The sequence below is a fragment of the Cibotium barometz genome, chromosome 44, assembly GCF_041138505.1.
Source record: "Cibotium barometz isolate CiBa-2024 chromosome 44, ASM4113850v1, whole genome shotgun sequence".
NCBI classification, from domain to species: domain Eukaryota; kingdom Viridiplantae; phylum Streptophyta; class Polypodiopsida; order Cyatheales; family Cibotiaceae; genus Cibotium; species Cibotium barometz.
Genome location: NC_141089.1, coordinates 42,728,774 through 42,754,899, shown reverse-complemented (window position 1 = coordinate 42,754,899; position 26,126 = coordinate 42,728,774). Strand labels below are relative to the sequence as shown.

The 26,126-nt window shown below is 44.4% G+C and overlaps 1 protein-coding gene across 1 annotated transcript in view; it reads left to right on the top strand.

The window, feature by feature from the left end:
- LOC147613309 (ribosomal protein S5 domain protein) overlaps positions 1–24,799 on the top strand; it is a 35,414-nt gene extending 10,615 nt beyond the window's left edge. The window contains exons 2-6 of the mRNA XM_086782593.1: positions 5,136–5,177; positions 5,263–5,378; positions 5,605–5,710; positions 8,381–8,434; positions 24,522–24,799. Of these exons, the coding sequence (XP_086638719.1) occupies positions 5,136–5,177; positions 5,263–5,378; positions 5,605–5,710; positions 8,381–8,434; positions 24,522–24,677 (474 nt within the window). The 3' untranslated portion in view covers positions 24,678–24,799. The remainder of the gene's footprint in view (positions 1–5,135; positions 5,178–5,262; positions 5,379–5,604; positions 5,711–8,380; positions 8,435–24,521) is intronic.
- The last annotated feature ends 1,327 nt before the right edge of the window (positions 24,800–26,126 follow it).

Here is a 26,126-nt window from a genome sequence, read left to right as displayed (position 1 = left end):
CCAGATGAAGCAGATGGTATCTACTAGTGGGGTCAGAACCCTCTATAACCTCGGTGCATTGAGCCCTCTCGATATACCAGGCCACAATGCTGCTAATAAGTTCCCATCCCTAGTCCTAGGATAACAAGGGTTTATTAGCAATCCAGCTCACCCACATTCAGATCAATGCCATCCTCGCCTCTTTGGCCTCGGTGTCTCCCTAGGACCCTCTCGATATACCAGGCCACAATGCTGCTAATAAGTTCCCATCCCTGGTCCTAGGGAGACACCGAGGCCAAAGAGGCGAGGATGGCTTTGATCTGAAAGTGGGTGAGCTGGACTGCTAATAAACCCTTGTTATCCTCCTCTTGGAAGAGGAGTGCCTAGCTAGTCTTTGTGGCCCAAGTGATGGTTTCGTAGGTGACGGTCTGTGAGCTTAGTGGTGAACATGCAAAGGATTCGGTTTGGGGCAGCCTTCATGTAATGGTCGTGTGGTGTGAGAAGGGGGTCCACACCCATGCATTAAAATTTGGTGCCCCAATTTAAGTTGTCCGGCATACTTGTTATTGAATAAACCAAGTATTAGAGTGATACTTACCACCTGGCGACATCCCACACACCATGTAAAAAGACAGTTTCATGGCGCACAACCTGGTGGCAAGCAGTTCTAGGCATCCCCAGCCCCACTAGGTAACATTTACACATAACAGGTAGGCTAACAAAACAAAGTCATGCCATGAACTTTTCACACATGCTTTCAGTATGCAATGCGAACCAAGTATTGGACAATCTTCCATTCTCATTGCTTGTATTTACAATTGTGGGTCCGAGCACTAACTACTCATAGATCCACCATGCCCTCTTTGACAACCAGTCTCCATCTATGTACTAAATCTAACCATATTGGTTACAATAGATGGGGATGACCCACTTTGATCCCATCACATTGTATTATCTTTCCATTGACACTTGCATGGCTGTTTTTTTTCTTTCAGCTGTAGTTGGGGTTTTTTTTCTTTATGATTTTCTTTGATACAGTGGCTCATAGACCCTTTGGTCATTTTTAGACACTAAAAGAACTTTTTTTCTTTTCTTTCTGTGGTGCCATCTCTGTCAATGACCGTGGGTCCTTCTGTGTCTTGTGCTCTTGTGTCGCTTCTTGCGAACTCTTAGTGAGAGGCTTGATGGTTTTCAAGAGCACGAAGAAACCATCAACTAGACACGTGGGCAGTTGTTACATGTTACTGGAGGTCAGACACACCATCCACACTAAAAACATTTAGGTTGTCTCGGCACTTTGCACCAGCTCTGAGCTGTGATTGCAATTTTACATGCGGAAGCTTGAAGGAACTTTTACTTTGTTAGTTTGCAAGAGACAACATTCTCTTCAGATCTTCAATGCAAGAGAGAGAGAGAGAGAGTTCATAGGATTGTGAAGTGCCCCACCCTGAAGGTTTATTTGCTTGTATTTCTGTACATGAATGAAGGACTGACTTGTAGTCTGAATTTGGCCCACAAAGGACTGACCTGATAAGTGCGTTGACCTGCCTCGAGGCACACACATGCACTTGCAGAAATCTGCCCAGAGAGGAGGCTGATTTGGCTGTCTCTTCCTTGCTTACTGGCAACTGCTGGACCTTCTTTGCATGTGTTTGACTCTCACAGGGGCTGCCCTCTAGGTTGCATTTGTGCTCTTCACTTGCAAGGGGGTTAGATGGAGAATAAGCCCCCCTGGAGACCCCTTTTATAGGGTGTTGAAGCTGGCCGACTAGACCCTGATGCTGTGGCTCTGAGACTGGGTTGACCTGCCCGTGGGGCTGGTTGTGGCCAAAAAGCCCTTTACACAGAGGTACCTTTGTCGCTGGGCCCCCTTGGCCTTGGCCTTGGGCCTCATGTGGGCTGCCCATTGATCTTTACATGTGACAGGCTGTCTAGACACCCAGCTAGTGTCTAATAAGTGCCTGGGCCACCTTAATATGATTACGTCGTACAAGAGGATTACATCTGGTATTCAGAGGGGCATGACAAGACTTGTGCAGGACTTGCACGTCTGATTGACCACCCTTGGTGGTACACCAGTGACTGGTCCCTGGACAAGGGTTCACAATGAAAATGCATGGTGTCCGGCCTTAGGTTCTTACACTTGTCATGTGCAGTATGCCCACATGGCATCAAAGTGTGGGATGCACTTGACAACAAAATACTGATTCCGCACATTGGGCTGGCTTTCCCTCTCATTGTGAGTTCAAGGGGGAACCTGTGAGATGTATGCACCTCTTGGTTGGCAGCCAACCAGTAAGGAAATCCTTACAAAAGACTCATTTCCAAGAAGGAGCCCCTTAATGACCAACTCGACTAGCAAGGCTCTGTGAGGGGTACAAACCCAGTAAGGAAATCCTTACAAAAGGCTCAATTTTAGACTTGATTAGCAAGGCTGTGTGAGGGGTACAAACCCAGTAAAGAAATCCTTACAAAAGGCTCATTGCCAAGGAGCCCCTTAATGACCGATTCGATTAGCAAGGCTCTGTGCTGGATGCCAGATTAATATATTGAGGCTTTCCTCATGTCTAGATAAGATGATAGTGCTTCAGGCCCCCTTGGGTCTAATGTTATGCATGCCATCTGTCACGTGCACACCAGTCAGGTGTACAGTGACATGGCATCATTTTATGGCATTATTAGCATCATCAGTAGTCATCAGGTATTTTACTGGCATTTATGGGGCAGCCGACAGCATTTGTGGACATGGCATCTGGCCGACAGCCCTTATGCTGGCCGACCAGCAGCATGCTTGCTTATATATTCAGGCGCCTCTCCATTCAGCCAACCAAGTTCATCATTCAAGCATTCAGCAGTGTGTTCTCCAACGCATCTCCTCCAGGAAGCTTTGGGAGCAGCAGAACCAGCCAACGCATCAGCATAGCAGTAACGCATCATCCTTAGCATTCATCTTCAGCAAACGCATCATCATCAGCCCTCAGATCTGCGTTTCATCATCAGGTCAGCATTCAGCATCTCTTCCAAAGCCCCCTTCAGTGTTTCCTTCCCAGGAAACAAGGGAAAGATAGTGGACAGCAGTTCATTCAGTTCATTCAGCATATTCAGCATATAGGCAGCATATTCAGCAGTTTAGATCCAGTTGGATCTCATTGTAACCACATTCATCATCTAATATAGCTGCATTGCATTGACACATATCTGTCTATCTCTTGAACATCATTAAGTGCAGTTCAGTTAGACTAAGGTTGTGATTACTACGGTCTTAACCTCCCACATGTCACATTGGTATCAGAGCGTTACAGGGTAACCAGCCTTAGAGCATGTTCATTCCATCAGTCATTCAGTTAGACATCATGTTTATCGCTTCCGCACAGTTAAACCCAGTTCTCAAAATTTTGCAAGCCACCCTTAGGGATTTTCCCTTAGGTCTGCATCAGTAACCCATCCATCTGCATTCTTGCACAGCATATAGGGTTGCACATGGCTTGCATAACAGACATCTTAGCAGTCAGTCTTGCATACATGTTGCCCATGAACTCTCAGGGAAGAATGACATCCATCATCAAAGGAGGACATAAGTTTGGACTTCAACTGGCAGCAGCAGCAGGGGGTTTCTCTTCCACAGAAGACGGAAGTTTGCTCCAACATCGCCTCAGGAGGTTCAGAGCTTCAGGTACGACGGAGATGGTAGGTGAAAGGTTTCCAGAGGCAGGTCAGGGGTGACTCAGGTATTTGCCATTCAGTTCCCGCAGTACATGGAGTTTTGGCTCAAAGGATTTCACTCCTGCAGACGGCCTCAGTCCCAGCAGAAGTCAGAAGGGGGCAGTGGTTCGGAGGAGAAGGATCACAGAGGAGTCGAAGGTTGCCAGGTATCCACCCAGCAACAGTTTAGCAGCGGGGAATGTCACGTGCACACCAGTCAGGTTTACAGTGACATGGCATCATTTTATGGCATTATTAGCATCATCAGTAGTCATCAGGTATTTTACTGGCATTTATGCAATTTTATAGGCATTTTTACAGGCATTTATGGGGCAGCCGACAGCATTTGTGGACATGGCATATGGCCGACAGCCCTTATGCTGGCCGATCAGCAGCATGCTTGCTTATATATTCAGGCGCCTCTCCATTCAGCCAACCAAGTTCATCATTCAAGCATTCAGCAGTGTGTTCTCCAACGCATCTCCTCCAGGAAGCTTTGGGAGCAGCAGAACCAGCCAACGCATCAGCATAGCAGTAACGCATCATCCTCAGCATTCATCTTCAGCAAACGCATCATCATCAGCCCTCAGATCTGCGTTTCATCATCAGGTCAGCATTCAGCATCTGTTCCAAAGCCCCCTTCAGCGTTTCCTTCCCAGGAAACAAGGGATAGTGGACAGCAGTTCATTCAGTTCATTCAGCATATTCAGCATATTCAATGCAAGGCTAAGTCTAGAGTGGTGGATCTCCAATAGAGTTATTCCTCCTAATGTTCTTTAGACTGGAGGAAATTGCTGTGTGGGGGTTGTATCACACCCACTTGGCATCCCAAAAATCTAGCAATAGTACCCCTCTCAATCGATCTGAAGCCAAGCTTAGCCCCCCATGTTTTGGCATGTCTACATCACTAACCCAAAGTCCAATGGATTTGTGCTAGTCGATGAGTGCACCTGCTGCGAGGGAAAAATCCTCCAAAGCTGCTTCTAAGCATCGTAAATTCCTGAGAGAGGCCTCCAGGAATATGGCAATATTGTCCCCGAGCTTGTAGTCGAGAATGTTTTGGGCGTGTGGGGGATGGCTATCCTCTCTATCCAACCATGTGTTCTCTTATACCCACATCTGACCTGATCATACACCTGTCTTGTTGGGGTCTTGAAAAACTATTCCTTATGTATCCCCTCTAGAGAAGACATGCCTAGCCTTGGAGACTTCTGCTGAGACATGTGTGCTTTTGATCTTTTCTCTACAGTGGGATTCTTGTTGTTGTTCAAGTGGGATAGAAGGCCCAATCTTAATGCTTGAGTTAATTGTGTGTAGAAGAAAAGCCCGTTGGCTTCGTGTTGAAGAACTCTTCGGTGATAGAGACACAAATAGTTTTCTAATGATCAAATGCCAACTTGTAAGCTGTGAAGTTGTTTTGTAGATCTTACTGAAGGATGTTGTTGTCAACATAGGTCAGCAATCCTCGTGCGACACACAATTGTTGGGCGTACAAGGTGGGCACAGGGTCACAACTTTTCAATTGTAGACTTTCTTAAAAAATTTCTAGTAGCGGATGTGATTCAGATACTACATGGTCAGGTTCAAAGGACATACCGTTTCAATGATGATGGAGAACCTGGTGGTACTGCAGGAAAGCCTATCTATTCTTCTATTGTTGCATCTGGTCTTGATAGTGTCGTGGTTGTTGTGACAAGGTTAGTGCATAGCTGCTACAAAATCAAATCATTTGCACCCCCCTTCCCCACTGCAACAATGCTGCCCCCATCACCCCCTCACCCACCCCCCTCCCCCCCCTCCCTTCCCTTCCTTTTTCTTCCGTCTTCTCCCCTGAAGAAAGCCCCCTTCTTCAGCCCTTATATATTTAAAAAAAGTTCTTGAAAAGGCGAGCCTCCAGCAAGGATTAATAGCATTGATGTACAGGTACTATGGTGGTATCAAACTTGGTACTGGAGGCTTGGTAAGAGCCTATGGAGGAGTGTCACTTGATTGCTTAAAAGAAGCAAAAAAAGTCGTGCTGAAAACAAAGGTATAGTGCTATTCTAGAATGCATGTTCTTTTGATGCTCCAAAGATGTGGCATTTGGTAAGGCATGAGGATTCAAACTTGGGCTTCTCTGCTAACATTTAGAGTCAATAAAGACACCTTTCCTATCTGTCAAATCTTGCCTTTTTGTGCTTTCATAGCCAAGGATGCAAAAGTAACTGTACTTCAAGCAGTTCCATTGCTTTTTCTGGGAGAATTTGGGGCCTCATTTAGGTTTCATTCTTTACCAACTTTTCTCATCACATCCTGCATGTCCCAGGCAAAAGCAGTCCATTGCCCATGCCATCCATCTCTAGTTTCTAGTTTCTGAATGGCTTCACTTGTAAGCTCAACAAACAACTGATCCTTTAGCAAACCATCATGGGGAAGTCCTGTCCTTCAGAATTGGCTCTTTTTGTGGCTTCTTAAGAATGGATACGTTTGTTGGCACGCTTTGAGGTTCCCTTACTGGTTCTATGATCGACTCTTGAATGGGGTCAGGGATACTCTCAGGCGGGGGCAGTGGTTCGTACTCAACCACCTGCTCAAGTACTGGGTCTAGTGCAGCCTACACCTTCCTTACAGTGCATGGGTTTGTTTCATTCGTTCCTTCTCCAATGCGGGGTTGGGGTACTCTTTGACGACATAACTAACTGGTGGATGCTGGTTGGGATTTTTAATATTTAATTTTTTGGTTGAGAGAGAGAGAGAGAGAGCTTCAAATAGTTCGTAAGGCCATTCTTTAAAACTCTTTCTCTCACACCAAGCATTAGGATGAAGACTTGAAGTCATCAGCCTGAAGAGCCACCGAACCACTAGATTGCCGGTCAAATGATTTGCCAGTTGATGTTGTTCTAGGAGTTGGTGAAGATGACTATGCTATATGGCCTAGCCAAGATGATGAGAGTATGAAAGCATGAGAACTTGATAAAACTTGTCATGTCCTCCCAATCCCACCTGAGAGGGAAATGATCAGAAAGCATAGAGAAGGTATCCACCCAGACTTAGAGAGTGTGGGGATTATTGGAGCAAAGTAGACTCTATCAAGTCTAGCTGAGGAATCCTTGTACTGAAGGCTGAAATAGGTATGACCTCTCTCATATCAATAGTGGTCTATTGCTATGAATATCTACAATGATGATCATAAATCTCAACTAAGGTTCGCTCATGCATAATCGTGCATGACTACTGATGCATATACAATCTATGATCCTATGAGAGAACGCTCATAAGAACTCACTTTGTTTGATCCAAATGTCAGGTTACTGCTTGAAGGATGCACCTCAGAACAGTGCATGTGAATGACTCCTAATATTGCCCTCGATTTCCCTTATATAGTGGCTGAAGGCTGGTTGGCTAACTGGGCCAACTATGCCAACTGTGCATGACTAGATACAGTGTATCTAAAATCTGTTCACATTGATTGGTCGTTGGGTGCTCTACTATCCAATATCTAGGTGCCCAAGATCCTTCTCCATGAGCCTAAGTGTGGTCCCTGATCTTGCCCACAAGGTGTCCAATGCTGAGATTAATGTCCATGTGGCACTCAAAGATGTGATGCACATGACATTCCCTCCTGACAAACTTGGAACATTGAGGCACTTGATGCACCCTTGCTCCATGCACCTTTTCTAGTCTTCGGGGTCTTGGGTCTCGTCCAGTGGGATGCTTTGTCTCTGCTCCAAACACATGGGCTCTCTTTAGAAAGGAATCAAAACACTAACAACAAAAAGTTGCAATGGATCATGGATGCATGGGATATTCTGGGCAGGTGGGACTTACATGGGTGCCCAAAGATGAGTATGTGTTGTATTTGGGGTGCCAGATTGGCATTGCGGTCAGGGTCAATCAACAGTTTGCTCCATTGCTGATTAGCATCTGCTGAAGGCTGATGCATTTGAGAATTGCACACCTTTATCAAACTGGGAACTAACATCCACAACATGATGTTTATCCTAAACATCTTTTAACCAAGAGTCGATGTCTAATTTACAGTTTTCTTTGATTTAGAGAGATTGGTAACAGGAATTTGACAGCCAAGTTGGTTTGATACACCCTTGACCACCCTCATCTCAAGGTGTTCCACCCATATTGGCCTACCTCTTGGGTTTCTGATTTTGTACGAATGAGTGGGAAAGATGAAGACCAGGAAAGAAGGCAATCAGGGGAAGATGGAAAGGTAGTTTTTCTTGAGAAAGTTGTATGGAGTATACTTTATCCTTTTGAAAGTTGGATGCAGCGAAACTATGATTTTTTATTTATTTTTGCTAGAGTGTAATTATTTATGTAGTGATAGGCAACATCTTGTTCAAGGGCTGCAGCCTGCCGGGTTTGAACTTGGGCACCTGCCTAGAGAACCAAACTCCTTACCAACTGGGCTACCTGGCCATGGGCAAAAATGGTTTCTTTGTCAAGAGGGATTGCGTTACCTTTTTAAACGCTTGTGGAAGTAGTGAAAATCAGCATGCTTGTTTATTTGGTGCTTGATTGAAAGTAGGCTTAGAGTGGTGCTGTGCATTTTAAAGCCAAGGTTGGCTAGAAGAGCGTTTGGCAAATGATGATCTCTATCTTGAACATAATATTAATAGGATGGTTGCCCAGAGGTGGTTTTTCTGAAAAGTGAACATATTGTTATCTAATTAGAATCATAATGCGTTCTCCTTGTTAACTGTAGGTAGAGATGGAGGTTTGTTTGCAGTTCCATCTTCTAGGAGTGATTTATCCACTGGTAAGAGATTCAAGGAACTCTTTTAACTTCAAGCACAAGAGTATATTAGTAGCTTATGTTTTTGCGTATACTAAGTCCTATGCTTGAAAATATGCTAAAAGGTTTTAACATGAAGACGTTGTTTGCAACCATTTTCTTTGTGATTTTATGTATTTATACATACATACATGCAAACATGGGCCTATATGTGTATCTATGTGTGTAGATGAATGCACTTCTTTTTCAGTACACATATGTGTATGTTTCTACGCATGTATGCGGTTTATGTGCATACGCATGCTTTGTAAATCATGAATATTGTTTCATTTACCCAACAGCAAGAGTGCAGTCTTCACTTTACAAGAGTATCAACCAAAGATTTAAACCAGGAATACCATGGCGAAAAGTCTAATCAAGTGTAATGACCTTGTGCTCATGGCCCAAGTGCACAAGAAAAGGTGTAGATTTCATGCATCATTGAGTTCTGACTGCTTTCACGAGGGTGAGGATGGCCTAAATGCAATATTTTGGCCAGCAAATGTCCATCAGTTTCTTATGATTTGAATACAGTTCCTCCAATTCATAACACTCATGGGAAGGTCCTAGGCAAACACTAATGCCAGCCACCTCCAAGGTCGTTTGCAGGCTGGAGATCTCCCACACCTCCTCCTCAGTCATCACCTCTATGTGAGGGTTGTGATCTAGCTTTTCCCAACCTTCTTTTCGCTTTAGTAGTTGAGGGATCTCATTTTCAGAGGGAGGAGGGGATGCGTGGAGCAAAAGGAAAAAAAGGGATTTTGGACAAGTGGGTCCTCGGAGGGATTAGTAACAAGGTCTGAGGCATCCTTTCTAGAAAACCACCACCGTTTGTCATCCATCATCCACCCAGATTTTAAGAGCTTGCTCATATGTCTTCCGGACCTTGGAGCTGGCTTCCCATGCAATCTTTAGCAACCTTGCTGAGAGTGAACGTTTGAGCCTGATTATTTATTAAACCAGCCTTTGCTTCTCCTCCTTGTGTCACTGAATTTGTAGAACACATCATCAGCATAAATAAGAAGAAGAAGAATGGCTGCTGGCCTATCTTGCCTATCATAATCAAGGACCATGGTGTCGAGTTTTAATCTATCCAGGGCCCAAACAGAGTGGGTGAGAGAAGAAACTCTTCTTTCACACAAATGTGACTGCTGAACATATTTGGAAATTCCATCTCTCAAAGGCATTAGTTCACATGGAGTCCCTCAGTTTAGCCATCTTCAGCAGCATAGTCACAAGAAACGTTTCAAGGTTTTTGGGGGTTTTTTTCCCCCCGGGAAATATATCCTTGTGACATGTGAGGGATTTGATCGTCGTAAACACAACCTTAGGCTAACTAAATTGCACTTAATGATGCTTAAGAAAGACAGATAGTGTCAATGCAATGCAGCTATATTAGATGAATGGGTTACAATGAGATCTAAATAGATCTATGATGTTGTCTAAGATGAAGATCTTTCTCGGGATGAGAAGAATGGGCTGAATGCTGATGCTGAGGACTGTTCCTTGCTCCAATGCTGAGGTCCACCCTTCGATGCCGGCTTCCCTCTATGTAGGAGATAGGAATGATGAACTATATGCTGAATATGCTGCCTATGATGCTGAATATGCTGATATGCTGGATGAACTGCTGTCCCACTGACTTTCCCTTGTCTCCTGGGAAGGAAACGCTGAAGGGTTGACTTGGAACTGATGTGATGCTGAACTGATGCTGAAACGCAGAGGCTCTCCTTGTTGCTTGGGAAGGAAACGCTGAGGAGATGGATGCGTTTGCTGAACCGATATATATGAACTGAACTGAGATGATGATGCGCTGAACTAAGATGATGATGCGCTGAACTGAGATCTATTTGATGCTGATCTGAGATGATGAACTGAATGGAGGATGCGCTTCTATTTATATGTGGGAATTGATGCTCGGCCAGCTCCTGGATGCTCACGACTGGCCATAAATACTCTGAAGGCTGTCGGCTGAGCATCATGTGCTGTTGGCTGGTCATCAATGCTGTCGGCTGGTGCTAACAACCCCGACCTGATGCACTAAATGCCTTACATGCTCATGATGGCTAAAGTGCTGATGTTGGTGTTGAAACACCCCCATATACATGCGCATGCTGATACATGCCTGAATAATCCTTAAATGTCCTGATTAATGCTTGATGATGCCATGCCACTTGTACACCTGATGGGTGTGCACGTGACATTCCCCTCTGCTAAACTGATGCTAGGTGGTATACCTGGCAACCTTTCGACTCCTCTGGTGATCCTTCTCCACTGAACCATTGCCCCCTTCTGACTTCTTCTGCCGGGATTGAGGTCGACTGTAGGCGTGGAATCCTTTGAGCCAAAGACTTGTCTACTGTGGGAACTGAATGGCAAATGCTGCTAAAACTGCTTGGAAATACGGAGTCACCCCTGACCTGTCTGTGGAATCCTTTCACCCTCCATCTCCGTCGTTCCTAAAACTGTGAACTTCCTGAGGCGATGTTGGAGCCAACTTCCGTCTTCTTCTGTGGAAGAGAACCCCCTGCTGTTGCCAGTTGAAGCCCAAAACTTATGTACTCCTTTGATGATGGATGTCATTCTTCCCCAGAGAATTCATGGGCAAACATGTATGCCTTGCAGATGCAAGACTGACTGCTAAGATGACTGCTATGCAAGCCATGTGCAACCCTATATGCTGTGCAAGAATGCAGATGGATGGGTTACTAATGCATGCCTAAGGGAAAATCCCTAAGGATGGCCTGCAAGATTTTGAGAACTGGGTTTAACTGTGCGGAAGCGATTAACATGATGTCTGACTGAATGACTGATGGAATGAAAATGATCTAAGGCTGGTTACCCTGTAACACGCTCTGATACCAATGTGACATGTGAGGGATTTGATCTTCGTAAACACAACCTTAGGCTAACTAAACTGCACTTAATGATGCTTAAGAAAGACAGAGTGTCAATGCAATGCAATGCAATCTGGTGCTAACAACCCCGACCTGATGCAACTAAATGCCTTATATGCTCATGATGGCTAAAGTGCTGATGTTGGTGCTGAACCGTCAGCTTTTGTAAGGTGCATCCACTGAAATCCTCCAAAGGGTTCTTTGCTTTCTCAAGTTTGCATGTGGTCTGATAGAGAATGTGAGTAAGGTGGTGTAGCATGCAATAGGTTGATCGTCGTAACACGCAACAAAGCCTTCTTTATACCCGTGAGTTTGTGCAACTCCACTTAGAGAGAGAATAGAAGAAAGAGAGGAAGCAGATAAGAGTCGACACAGTATTGGGTCCCAATTTACCCACTGAAGGGTCCTCCCCTGCAAGCAGGAGTATTTGCTTATATTTCTTTGGAGAACTTACAATGAAAATGAATGATGTCTAAAGACTGCCAAACGCAAGGACGATGTAGACCAAACCCAAGCTGATCCAGATGATGTCCAAGCTCCGTTGAATTGCTCTTCAATGACCACTATGCAATCCCAAAACCCAGGGATGCACATATGCTAGCTGAATGCTAAAGATGCTCTTCATGGAAGACTTGGGGATGCTGCTGAACTTTGTTGATGATGAATGATTAAATGAGGAACAAAGTGCTGCTTTTATATGTTTATTTGCTGCTGGTCAGTGGGCTGCATGCTGTTGGCCTATTTTTATGGACAAATAATATCCTATGTGCTAGCATTTAATTCCGCGCATGATATTAAATCTGCCAATTAATGCTGGCCGACTGTAGTACTATCCACAACTTGCTGCTGCTGCTGTATTATGCTGGCCGACTGGTGCTAGGTGCTGGCCAACTGCTGCCTGTGGGCCTCCAGTGCTGGCCGACTATGATAGGGGGCACTTGTAGGCTGCCGATTGGCTGCCTATGCCCTCTATGGCCAAAGTATTTCCCTTATGGGTTGGCCTTTGGCTAGCCCATAGACCTATCAATGCATCTACATGCAACTACTACAAGACCTAAGCTAGGGAACTGACATTCTACATGCCCTAACTGATGAATTCTCCAAGTGGGTAAGAGGGCTGACACATGCATACCCTCTATGGCTGTGGAGTCTGACCTACGTAGATCGTGCTTGACATGTCCCGGACTAGGGCTCACAATGGGGCCACGGCATATGACAAAATATTCCTAAAAAGGTAAATCCTACTGATAAATGTTGCACTAATGTAGAGCCAGTGTGTCACATAGCACTCTAGTACAGGGTGCATGTGACATTCCCTCCTGCTTAGATTGGTGGCAGGTTCATTGTTGCCAAGTAGTCCGCCAAGAGCCCACTGGGCGCCCTTCTTGCTGGAGGACAACTCCTGGAGGACAACTCCTATGGCTAAATTACTGGCATCTGTGATTTACCTTGAAAGGATCATCCCATGAAGCCATTTTGAGAACCAGAGACTTAGAGGCCGCTTTTTTCATTGCATGAAATGCCTCGAGTGCTTTGCCCGTAACGGACACCTTCTGTCGACGTATCTTCACGCCCTTAACTAGATCTGTAAGAGGTGCTGCAAGGTCGGAAAATTTGTCCATATGGATACTATATGCTTGGCAAAGACCCACAAAAGAGTGGATCTCTTGCGCATTCTTGGGAACATCCCATTCGAGAATTGCCCTTACCTTTTCAGGGTCAAGGCTAATCCGGTCTACATTGATAATATATCCTAGGTAATGGATTTCTTCTACTCCAAATTCGCTCTCATTTACATTAATGTAGAGTGCATTGTCTCACAAAAGTTGCAAGACCTTCTCAACATCCTGCATATGTTGCTCTGCAGTTGCAGAAAAAATGAGTATATCATCTAAAAAGATGAACACGCACTTTCCTATGAGTTCCACAAATACCGAGACATCATCTTGTTAAACGTCGTAGGTGCATTGGTGAGATCGAATGGTATCACCACAAACTCGTAATGGCCATGTTTAGTCTTGAAGGCTGTTTTTGTAATGTCAGCCGTAAAGATCCGAACCTGATGATAGCCACTTTTGAGATCAATCTTCGAAAAGAACTTTGCACCGTTGAGTCGCTCAAGGATATACTCAATCCTGGGCATTGGGAACCTATTCTTCACTGTGAGCTTGTTAAGAGCTCTGTAGTCCACGCATAATCGTGCGGACTTGTCTTTCTTCTTCACAAACAAGATAGGTGCAGCAAAGGGCAAGGATGACGGCCAGATAAATCCAACGTTGAGTAGCTGGGAAAGCTGTTGCTCTAGTTCGCTCGCCAGTGCCTTAGAAAGGCGATAGGGGAACTTACTGGGTGGTTCTATCCCAGGGACCAACTCAATGCGATGATCCTTAGGACGACTAGGTGGGAGCTGCGGTGGAAGATCATCCTTTAGCATGATGTCCTGAAACTGTGCTAGGAGACCATCCAACTTTAGCTTTAATGGGGTTGCTGACTGAACATCAGATTGCTGGCTACGGGCGTATATTAATGCACAAAAATGGACAGCTACTACTTATTCTATCAATATTTTGTTCACCTATATATTTATTCTTGTCAAAGCCGCACCTGCTAACTCTGGTAGCAGTACCATACATGTTCCTCCTTTTCTTATAGCTCATTGGGCCTGTATGTGTGAGATTAGGGGAATAATTGGAATGCTCCTATTCCTGCGAATTAGGACATGCTCAGGAACACCGTCAACAATCATGAAAATGTCTTGCCTCAACAAGGAGAGGACTGGCTGGACCAGAAAACTTCACAGCTTACCTCTGTAGAACAAAACACAGCCAAGAAGGCTGGCTGGACCAGAAAACACAGCAAAATGGTGAATCACAGCCACTGTTTTCACTGATCAGCAGCTGGGAGAAGCTATGGAAGAAAACGCAAGGCACAGTTGAAGATAGCGAGCAGTTTGCAGAAGGATGGAGCAGCTTGAATGTAATGGACCTAGCTATGGTGTGACTAGCTTGCAAGCTTCAGAGAAGAAAAAACTCGTAGAGAGGGAGAGAGAGAGAGAGGCGCGTAGAAGATGCTGGATCAGATCCCAACTCCTGCGTGCCCCCTGATCCATTGCGTGTTTCCCGCATAACTTCACATTTCCTCCCCTTAAGAAATGTTTTTGTCCTCGAAAACGAAAACAAAATTGGGAAACCGTTTCTTAATGGTGCTTACTCTCTCCCATGTGGAACTCTCTTCTGAAAAAATCTTTCCACTTAACTAAAAATTCTTTATAGATGGTATGTCTAGTTCTCCTTTCACGAGTGTCTAGTATCTTCTTTGGCTCATGTGGAAGTGATTGTGTGTCAATGAGTTCTACTATCTGATCATCTTGTAGAAGATTATTAGATTCACCTAATCTCTTTTTGAGCCTGCTTACATGGAATATTGGATGTACTCCACTTGTTTCTGGTAATTGGAGTTTGTAAGCCATATCACCTACTCTCTTAAGTACCATGAAAGGTCCACAATACCTAGGTGATAACTTTGGACATGGTCTAGTCTTCATGGTCTCAGATTGTGCAGGCACTCTTAAATAGACTTGCTCTCCGTCCTCAAAGGTAAGAGGTCTCCTATGAGGATCAATATAGGCACTAGCTCGATCTTGAGCTTTCCTAATACTGCTTTTAGCAAGACTTAGCATTTCATTCATATCCTGTAGAAAATCTTTAGCTGCTTGTACCTTCTCCTTTTGCAATCCCACTGCATAGGGAGCTCTACGCTGAAACCCATACATCAACATGAAAGGACTATATCCCGTGGAAGAGTGTTTGGCACTGTTATATGCAAACTCTACTATAGGTAAATACTCTTCCCAATTAGTTTACTGTTTAGTAACAAATGCTCTTAGCATGTCTTCTAAGATTTGGCTAACCCTCTCAATTTGCCCATTTGTTTGCGGATGCTCAGCAGTGCTCATGCTAAGTTTAGTATCTAATCTTGTAAACACAGCTCTCCAAAAATGACTATTGAATTTCCTATCCCGATCCGATACAATGTCTGCTGGTAGACCATACAATCAGTATAGGTTCTCAACAAACAATCTAGCCAATTTAGGAGTTTTTACATTAGATTTAGTTGGAATAAACGTAGTCATTTTGGTTAACCTATCCACAATTACCCAGACAGAGTCGTGCCCTCTCTGTGTTTTAGGTAATCCTACAATAAAATCCATGGAGATACTCTCCCATTTCCTTGAAGGAATGTCTAATGGGTGGAGAAGTCCTCTCAACTTTAGTCTCTCAGCTTTATTGATCTGGCATTTACTACATTTGACTACATAGTCAAGGACGTCCTTATACATTCCTGACCAATAAAACTGTCTTTTAACAAGGCCATAGGTCTTGTTAACTCTTGGCTGTCCCGCACTAGGACTATCATGACACTTAGAGTATCCAGCGCCTCATTTCTTGGTCCTTTGGAACACACACTCTACCCTTGTAGGGTAGATAGCCATCATCTATGTTAAAATTCTTCCACTTGAATCCTTCTTGAGCACCCGTCGATGCTTTCTCATTGGAAACCTCATCATTAGGATTCCCTTTTTCAATGTTTCCCCATATCTTGGAATATGTAGGATCAACCTGACATTTCCCTCTACTGACTCAAGTAGATCACTAGTGAATTGAGTAAAACTCAACTCATTTATCATTGGCATCCAACTAAGGGAATGTGCTACTACATTGTATCTTCCTTTACGATATCTTAATTCATAGTCGAACTCTTGTAAGAGCTCGGCCCATCTGGCCTTATGACCCTGCTCTCTTGATCAAACACTATCATAACTTTGGCACCATACAAATAGTGCCTCCATTTCTTCAAAGCATGAACGATAGCATTTTGCTGTACACGATCTAATTTCTTACTTTTAAATGCTACTGGTCGACCTTCTCAAGTTAAAACTGTCAAAATACGCAGCGGAGATGATGACCAAATCTGGAAACACGAGCAAGTGCAGAAAATAGACAGCAATGGAGAGAGAGAGAGAGAGGTGTATAACTCTACTGTATATACACAAGATCCCGGAATACAATACAATGTGGCAAGGGGGCTGTGGGGCCATTTTATATGGCCCCGGCACTGCAGTCGGCCTGCTCTAGGACAACCGACAGGTGCATGAACTCCACGACCAGCCCCTACACCTAGTCGGCCAGGTGTGAGCAGTCGGCCTGCATGGAAACAAGTCCACGACCTGTGCAAGTATAGTCGGCTACCTCCAGTAGGCATACAACTGCAGTCGGCCAACAACTAAGACCTCCTGAGTCCTGCCACCACAGGGCTGCCACCCAAGCCATAGAAAAATGGGAAAAAATGGGGGAAAAATACGGGAAGTGAGGAAAAATGAGAACAACACCTACAAGGGTGGGAAAACCCACAACAAAGGCCCTGGTGTCTAGATAAAGACAGGAGATGACTTCTAACACCCCCTCTCGAGTCTCAGCTCCTGGCTGTGAAAGCAACCACAGGGAGCTGGGGTGCCGCCTGAGCAAATCCTGAGATAGCAACTTCGTGAAGAGGTCCACCGGAGAGGGCAAGTGCGACAGCAACATTATGGCCATGTCCTTTGACGATATCTCCTTCCCAGCCTGAAGAACTTCCTGTTGAAGAGCCTGCACCTTGTTAATATGCTCCCGCATCGTCGATGACTTTGCAGGGCTCATAACCCGCATCTGTACTTCCAAGGAAATCCTCTTCATGGGCGATACCCTATTGTAAAGAGAAGCCAAATGTTGCCATATACCTCTGGCCAACGTCATATGCTTTACATGATTGATTACCTGCGGTGTGCAGTTGAGGAAGATAAATGAGCGGACCTTGGCGTTGACACATCCCACAACTGTGCTTGTGCCTCCCGGTCCTTTCGGGTTGACGGTAACTCCCCTTCCTCTACTTCCGGCCGTGGAACCCCAACAATGATGAAATCAGCAAGGTCGTAAGACTCCAAAACAGATTCCATCATAACCTTCCATATGCCGTAGTTGTTCCCGTCCAACTGACGGTCCACCAGGAACGTGGGGAGTGTAGGGATCTTCACATGCCTCTCAGCCATCTCAACAAATCTGCATTGCGGGGATGTAATCTGAAAAAGGGTGGGTGGGTGGGTGGGAACAAAGAAGAACTTACACCTGCAAGTGGCTGTCCAGCAAATCAGCCCGCCGTCCTCTTGCTTCTCCTCTTCCCGAGCAGTCCAAAACAGTCCACCAATCAGCAATGCAACAGTCCCCCTCTTGCTCACACAAATCCCAAGAACTATCAAGAGCCTAGGGCTCTGATACCATGTCAGAATACGCAGCGGAGATGATGACCAAATCTGGAAACACAAGAGCAAGTGCAGAAAATAGACAGCAATGGAGAGAGAGAGGCGTATAACTCTACTGTATATACACAAGATCTCGGAATAGAATACAATGTGGCAAGGGGTCCTGAGGGCCATTTTATATGGCCCCAGCACTGCAGTCGGCCTGCTCTAGGACAGCCGACAGGTGCATGAACTCCACGACCAGCCCCTACACCTAGTCGGCCAGGTGTGAGCAGTCGGCCTGCATGGAAACAAGTCCACGACCTGTGCAAGTACAGTTGGCTACCTCCAGTAGGCATACAGTTGACCTCCTGCCACCACAGTGCTGCCACCCAAGCCACAGAAAAATGGGAAAAAATGGGGGAAAAATACGGGAAGTGAGGAAAAATGAGACAACACCTACAAGGGCGGGCACACCCACAACAAAGGCCCTGGTGTCTAAATAAAGACAGGAGAGATAACAAAAACCGCACCTATAGCAAAATTACTAGCATCAGTCTCAACCACAAAGGGTTTGTTGGGATCCACAATATATAAAATTGGAGCCGTAGCTATTGCTACTCTTAGCTTTTCCATGCTTTGCCTTTATTTAGTTCCCCATTCAAATGTTTTCCCTTTCTCTTTAAGCTGATCAGTCATGGGAACTACTATCTTGGTATAGTCACAAATAAATTTACGATAGAATCCAGACATTCCTAAGAAGATCTGCAGCTCTTCTAAATTCCTAGGTTCAGGCCACTCCAGAATAGCCTTAACCTTTTCTGGATCCATGCTAATACCATCTTTAGAGATGATATGGCCAAGATATTTAACTTGGTTTGCAAAGAATTCACACTTGGATTCTTTGGCATAAAGGGAATGCTCTCGTAACAATTGAAACACTTTTCTCAAATGTTCCAAATGTTCTTCTTTAGCTTTACTATAGATGAATCATCAAGAAATACAACTACAAACTTTCCTAGATAGGGCCGTAAAACACTATTCATGAGTTTCATGAATGTGGTTGGAGCATTGGTAAGTCCAAAGGGCATTACAAAAAATTCATTGTGTTCATACCTAGTTCTAAAGGCTATTTTTGAAATATCCTCAGTCTTAATTCTTACTTGATGATAGCCAGATCTCAATTGAAGTTGATCAAAAAGATCTTCCATTCTTAGCATAGGAAACTTGTTCTTTACCATGAGATTATTTAGTGCTCTATAATCGACACAAAGTTGCATAGAACCGTCTTTTTTCTTCACCAATAAAATTGGCGAAGCCCATGGTGAATTGCTAGCTTCAATAAAACCTTTATCTATATAGTCTTTCAATTGCCTTTCTACCTCTATGTGCTGTGCTTCACTTAATCTATAAGGTGGTTTACAAACAGGTCTAGCATCTTTAACCATTTCAATTGCATGATCAATTTCTTCTCTCTCCGGTGGTAAACCACTAGGTAAATCAATAGGAAAAGCATCTTTAAACTCAGCAAGCATATCAATTAATTCATGTTTACTTTTATCATCACTACTCACACACGAAAAGAAGTCTTTCTTTTTCATTTAAAAAACAGAGTGCTTATTTACAAGAGATTGACACCAAACCATATATACATCACAAGATTGTCTTTCAAGAAGCTTTTGCAGGTCAAGAGAACATATCAAAGGAGAATTTGGCACATTGTGTTCACCTTGAATAATATAAGTTTTTCCCTCCTTTTCGAATTCCAATGAGTTTTGCTGGTAACTTCTTTTGAGGGATGGTCCCAAACTCCATAACCTTTCTCTACCTAGGACTATATCTACTCGATCCATTTTCATGATTTGGAAATCAAGATTATCTTTATAGTCTTGAATTTCAATTTCCAAATTGGATACCATAGTGTCCCATATTTTCTTGTCCTCTCCTTGCATCATGGAGACAACATATTGATGAGCACTAGTAAGTTGGGGAAGCTGACAAGGGTGTAATTCACAAAATTGTGAGTGGCTGAGTCATCTATCATGACCCTAGTCCTTTTACCTTTAGCAAACCCATGCATCTTAACTAATTCATGCGGACCAAAGGTAGATTTCCACATGGCAGATGACACACAACACTGATGTGTGATGTCCTCATGCAACACCTCAACAGATTTATACTTTTCATTTCCTATAATTGAAAGTGTTTGCACAACATGGATTTGCTTTTCTTTGTTTCCCTTATCCTTATTATCATCCCTCTTTTTCTTTTTCCTAGGAAAATTCCATGCAGAATGATTGGATGAGAGACATGTGAAACATAAATTTTCTTTTTTGGCCTTTAACAAATTTCATCTTGAAAGGTTGTTTTCTTTCTTTGTTAAATGGCATTTTTCTCTTATTCTTGAAGAAAGGTCTAGAGGTACTAGGATCACTAGTTTTAGGGTCCGTCTCAGTGGGGTTAGTAGTACCACCCAAGCGTGTGTGGTCCTCATAGATTTGGGCGAACTTAATCGCCTCCTCTAAAGTCTTAGATGCACTACGTTTCACTTCTGTTTTAAATTTTTTATCTAACCTCCTTATAAAACCTCTAGTCTTCTGAAAGTCATCAATCCCTTGTAGTTTCAGGATTATTTCGCGGTAATCCGCAATATAGGTGAGCAAAGGTCTTCCCTTTTGCACAACCTTATCCCGATCCTCCCAATTTCTCTCAAGTTCATTCTCGGGAAGAAATTCTTTCAGAAAGATGGTTTCAAATTGAGCCCAATCCTCTAGAATACTCCCAGTTCCTTGAGGCTCATCCACCATTTATAGGCTTTTGGCCCTATCAATAAACTAGCCTCAAGTACTTGATCCTCAGGTGGAGTATTTTTAAGTCTATGAAGGTCCTGCTATTTTTGTAAGAAGGTATAGCCAGAATCTTTATTTTTATCTTTTTCCTCACCATTAAATTGTGGCGGTTTCATGTCTTTTAGAACAGGATTTTCCCTTATTCTCGTTACTTTTGGGACTGTTTCTTGTGAGGGCATAGTTCTTTCTTTCGTAACTGTACCAACATCTTTCGATGTAGAGGGCATGTTTGAGTCAATTGGTCTCGAAGCTTGAGTCAATTTCTTCTTTCTCTTGTCCGTCATTTCAACTAACTTAGTTAGCTGAAGTTTCATATTATCAAGGGCATCAAAGAAAGAATGAATGTGAATTTCTAAACTGGCTACCCGATTTTCTAAGAGCTCATGTTGTTGGCGGGTAGGTCCCTCTTCTTCCCATTCCCATTCATTTTCTTGTTCTAAAGTGTTTGTCTCAGTCATGATTTGATCCTCGTTTGTGGTGTTTATGGTGTCAGTGTTTCCCTCTACAGGATTTTCTATGCTATCTTTTTCCATGATTTTTTCTCACTGGAAATTGAAAAAGCAAAGCAAAACAAACACTATTCGAAAATGTACACAAAAGCACAAATTCTACTTCCCGATTGGTGCCGTAAACGGCTCTGCGGTGGGAGCTTCTTATCTTTGCCGACTTTCTGGCGTGGAAATGGCCTCTCTCAGGGTCACACACCAAGCTAAAATAGCGGGTTGCCGTAAATCCCTTTTGTTGCTGGACTGTGACGAATTGCCTTCGGCTATGGCTATCGTCTCTATTGCCGGTCTATTTAATCGCCTGCCTCTTGCAATTGGTTAGGTTGCCTTCTTTTGCTGCCTGTGTGTATGAGAGAGATGGCGGGCTGAAGCTACTTGAGCTCGTGGGAGGTGTGTTATCGTGTGTGTCTCCTTGTGGGTGTGAAGAGAGAGAGAACTTCCAAGAAGAATTGGCCACTCACAGGCTGTCCTAACGTGCTGTTTTTGACGGGCGTGGATAGAGGATGGGCTACATGCTGTGCGCCACCAGCCATTGCCCTTCAGGCCTGCTACTATGCTGCCCTCTATTGCCCGTAAGGGCTGCTATTGAGGTGATGGACAAAGAGGGTAGATATGGCAAACTTGATCGCCCCTACCAGCTCTGATACCAGTCTAGCGGACCTAGCTATGGCGTGACTAGCTTGCAAGCTTCAGAGCAAAAAGAGAACTTGCAAAGAGAGAGAGAGAGAGGCGAGTAGAAGATGCTGGATCAGATCCCAACTCCTTGCACGACTTTCCCCTTTATTGGGCCTTTCTAGAATAATTTACATAAGGCCTCATTCACACACGTGCTTAAATGTGTGCTTATTGTCGTGCCCCTTGATCCACTGCGTGTTTCCCGCATAACTATTCATAACGTCACATTGAACCTAAGCGAATGATACCATGTTGGCGAGTGCATAGGCGGAAGCATAAACTGAACAAGAGAGAGTAGAGAGAGCTTGTGGACAAGATCACCTTTTATAATAGCAAGAAGCTTTAGAATGGCAATTAGCGAGCAAGATAGTGTTGAACTTGTGCAAGGGAATGAACTGTTAAAGTGACATATGGGAGGCCTCCTTATATAGTGCATATGTGACTTGGCCAACTGCTCCTAGAACAGGCCGACTTGTCCACGACCTACTACACAAGAAGAATTACATAAAATACCCAAAAATGGGTACTGGCCAAATGCACTGATTCTAACGGGAGGAGTTTTTGTCAAGGCTAAGTGTGTTCCTACCCTGTATCCCAGTGAGGCTCCTGTCTTGGGCCTTCGTGGGCAGCTGTTTAAAAATAAGCTTATCTCCGAGATCAAGTGGGGCACATACTTAGAGCTCCCCATGATACGTGCGGGCGAGCCCCCAACATGTGACCACTGGGCAAACAGACCAGGGGTTCCAAATCAAGGCTGACGGAGGCACTCCTGGGATGCAATTGGAGTGGACTGTTGGAGGGGCCAACTTGAGGTGATCCCAAGCGTGCAAGAGATTGGCTGCAAATCTGTCCTCAAATGCGGGGCTAAAACCACGAGCCCGCATCTCCATGAAATCCATCTCGTACTTGGGGGCCGAGAACCTCCCAAAACTGGGGTGCAAGGAGAGATCCTGGCAAGGAGGAACTCCTTAGAGGATTGGCCACCCGGAAGAAGGCCACAAACTATCAACTTGCCCAAAAGGGCATGGCTCTGAATAGAGGGGTCAATGATGCCTAGGTCCCCCTTGTGTCATGGCTGAATGATCACCCTCCAGGCCACCTTGGCCTTGGTGGCAGGACTCCCGTCAGCTAACATGTTGAAATCACCATCCATGCACCAAAAATCTGCCTGTGGGAGAGACTGCTGAACCATACTCCAGAAAGTGGTTCTATCTGCTGCGGCATTCAGTGTGTATATGTTTAGAAAGCTCACTCTGTCCTCTCCAATCCGGATGATCATCCACTGAACTCTCCTAGGGACAACGGTGCCAGAATCGACCAATGTATGTAAGAGCTGCTGGCTGATAGAAATGCATACCCCACCTTGGGTCCGGGAGGGACCAAAAGCATGGGACCAAAAGGTGTGACTCTTGCCCTGAAGGATCTGCCCGCAGCAGTAGGTACACACCCCTCGGAAGGTCCCACCAACTATGGCTCTGTAAAGCTCCTCTCTGAGGACCCACGCCTTTGAAAGCACTGCGTTCCTCCCTGTTGCAACCCCATGGATCTCATAAACACAAGACACACGAAATTAGTACAAAACCCCGTAGAGGGGTGTAGGCTAGCTCACCTCCCAACCGTAGGTTCTATGCTTCGAACCACCCCCGAGCCAAGGGCTAAGATTACACTAATGAGGTTTCTTTGTGACCATGGATAACTTTATTGTTGTTAGCATGGTGGGGATGGGCCGTTATGCCCGGTATTTTTCCTTGAGGTGCACTAGGTTTACTGGTGATTATACTGGTACTTTGTGCAGATTTAGGTACTGTAGATTAGACATCCCTTTCCGAGATCGGATGGAAGAGGGTACTTATGGAGTAGTAGAGGGTACTAGTCTTTAGTGCCAGAGATGTTGCCCAAGGAACACTCGTTATGCAGATATGTGTACAGATGTGCGTATACATAGCATGATGGATATGTTATGCAGATGTGTGATACACAACATGATGGTATGACCTACTTTGTCCATGTGGGTCCTGAGTGGCCTCCTCTATCGCAGGCTGAGGCAGTCTAAAGAAGTCTGTAATGGAGGTTTCAGAAGCATCCCACTGGCTGCAAGCTCCTGGGGGTTGTTTGAGTAGGGCTTACCGGTGATGACGGAGCTCCAGTAGGTACATATCCAAGCATTTCCGAGCGGCAAATTGCATAATCCATGAGAGGGGGCCGAATCCATCTTGGAAGAGAGAGTGAAATCTCCTGCGAATCTCATAACAGGGTGCGCATCTACACAAAAAGTATTCATCTGTCCATGCCTCCCGGGGGATGCCCTCTACTCTGCTGGACTCAACCCATACATGGTGTAATGATTCTCTCAACTGTCCAATGTCGATACGCATGGCATGTGCTGATGAAGGTATTTAGGGCTCATAAAAAATCCATCATCAGGAACTTTCAGGAAATGCTCTCTATAGAACTAGAGTTTTGTTGGAGCTCAGGTGGGGTCATCCATTTGCGGCTCATGTGGAGCCCTGTCAAGTCGAGGAGGCAGATAAGGCAGGCGATCTCTAGCCAAGGGAGATCCAAGAACGGTGAGTCAAGACTCTACTGAAAGGGCAGAAGGCGATCCATCTGAAGGTCATGCTGGAGTGAGTACCAAGGCTTGCTCTTTTACAAAAAAAATGGAGCAACTGTTAAAAATGTGGGACTTCATGTTTTGAAACCACTGTTCTATCCTATTGAAGTACTAATGGATGCATTTTAATTCTTTTTTTTGGTCTAGTATGTGTTTGTTTGTTGGACTGTTTGGAGTCTTAACAGATGCAAGGATATTGCTTTCCTTCTTCTTTTAGCCGAGTATGTGTTTAACTGATGGATTGTTTGGAGTCTTAATAGATGCAAGTTTACCAAGTGGATAAGCTTCAAGAAGAGTATGACTTAGCTGGAAAGGGTGGTACACGCATGACTCTTGTGGTAGAAGAGGACAAGGTTTTTGCTTTTGAGAAGGCTGTGAGAAATGCATGCAGTGGACAAGTTGAGATTAAATGGTAGGTAAAGGAGAAAAAGGATGCCTGAGCATTTTTCTTATGTCCAAAAATTGATGACTGAAGGTAGTATGCTTGGTGAATGTGGAGTATCATGTTTGATCATAATTAAATAAGCCTTTTTTTTTCTCCTTTCTTGCACCTTTCAGAAGCCCTTCTTTTTTTGGGGGGGGAGGGGGGGGGGGGTTGTTATAAAAGAAAACCCATTACTCATGACGTCAGAGTGGCAGCTCCTGCAAATCTTGGTTGAGAGGACTCAACACAACTGTATGTAAATAAATATAATTCAATGTGATATGAGCACAATTTTGGCAAATAGCATTCGTCCTACGAGTTAGTAATGGAGTCCCTTGGTTTGTTTTGTGTTTTTTCAAAAAATAAAAAAATGTGTTGAGAGTCGAATTATTATTATTATAGTACAGGGGTTCAAATCCAGGACAGTACATCCACAAGCAGAGGGCGTCACATTTTATGCATGTTTTGCATTAAAAGGTGAAAGTCATGGCACTGCAAGGCATAGTAGTTGTTTCATAGGCACATGGAATTCTTAGAACTAACATGCTTAGTTACAAACACAATGTTTACAGAAAAGATTTATTGTTAAATGCTTTGAGAACACTTTTGATGGCGCTTTCCAATGTAATGGTGTGCTTTAAAAGCAAGATTTTTGCAAGCATGCACTAGGTTAAGAAAGTTGCAAGCATGCTCTAGGGTTGAAAAGAGTTTTCTTTTATTATTTTTCGGCTTGAAATTCACTCTCAAGTGCAGGTAGATCTAGTTAGCAGAACATTTCCAGGATATATGCCTACTTGGTAGGCGCTTGTTCTAAGTAGATTTTGACTCATCAGAAGCCAGACGTCGGGCTTTGGCCAGTAGTCCCCTTCCACTTGGTCCTAAAGGATCTTCCTCTTCAGGTATCACACAGATTTGGATCCAATGAAAGAAGACCGACACCTCACCCCCATTACACTTAGATTTCTTGGCCTCCCAAGGGCCTACTATAATTTTCTGAAGTTAATAGGACTTGCCTTCGGCCTGGTACTAGAGATCCCTCCACTATGTGTTCCACACTCGTCTACCTCAGAAACTGTCGCCGCCAGTGTAGATGGGTACCCATAGTTATTGTTCTTGTCTCTGATCTAGCCATCCCAGAGAATCATGGCTTGCTGCAGAGACAAGATGGCTCGCACTTCAGATAGAGGATGCAGATTACTGGGAAACCGCTGTGTCTGCCACCGCCAAGGCCATATTGCTAGAGAGTGTCTTAGAAACAGGAAGAGAAGAGGCAGGCACGAGCAACATATGCCCAGTGACAGGCACAACAACTGCTTGACAAACATGCACGCAACATGTGCACTCCACCCCAGACCCAACAACATTGGGTTGTGGTTGAAGACAGTGGACAACCCCCTCCCGTTGCGCCAGACCCTTTAGTGGAGTACCCCAATCCCTATGC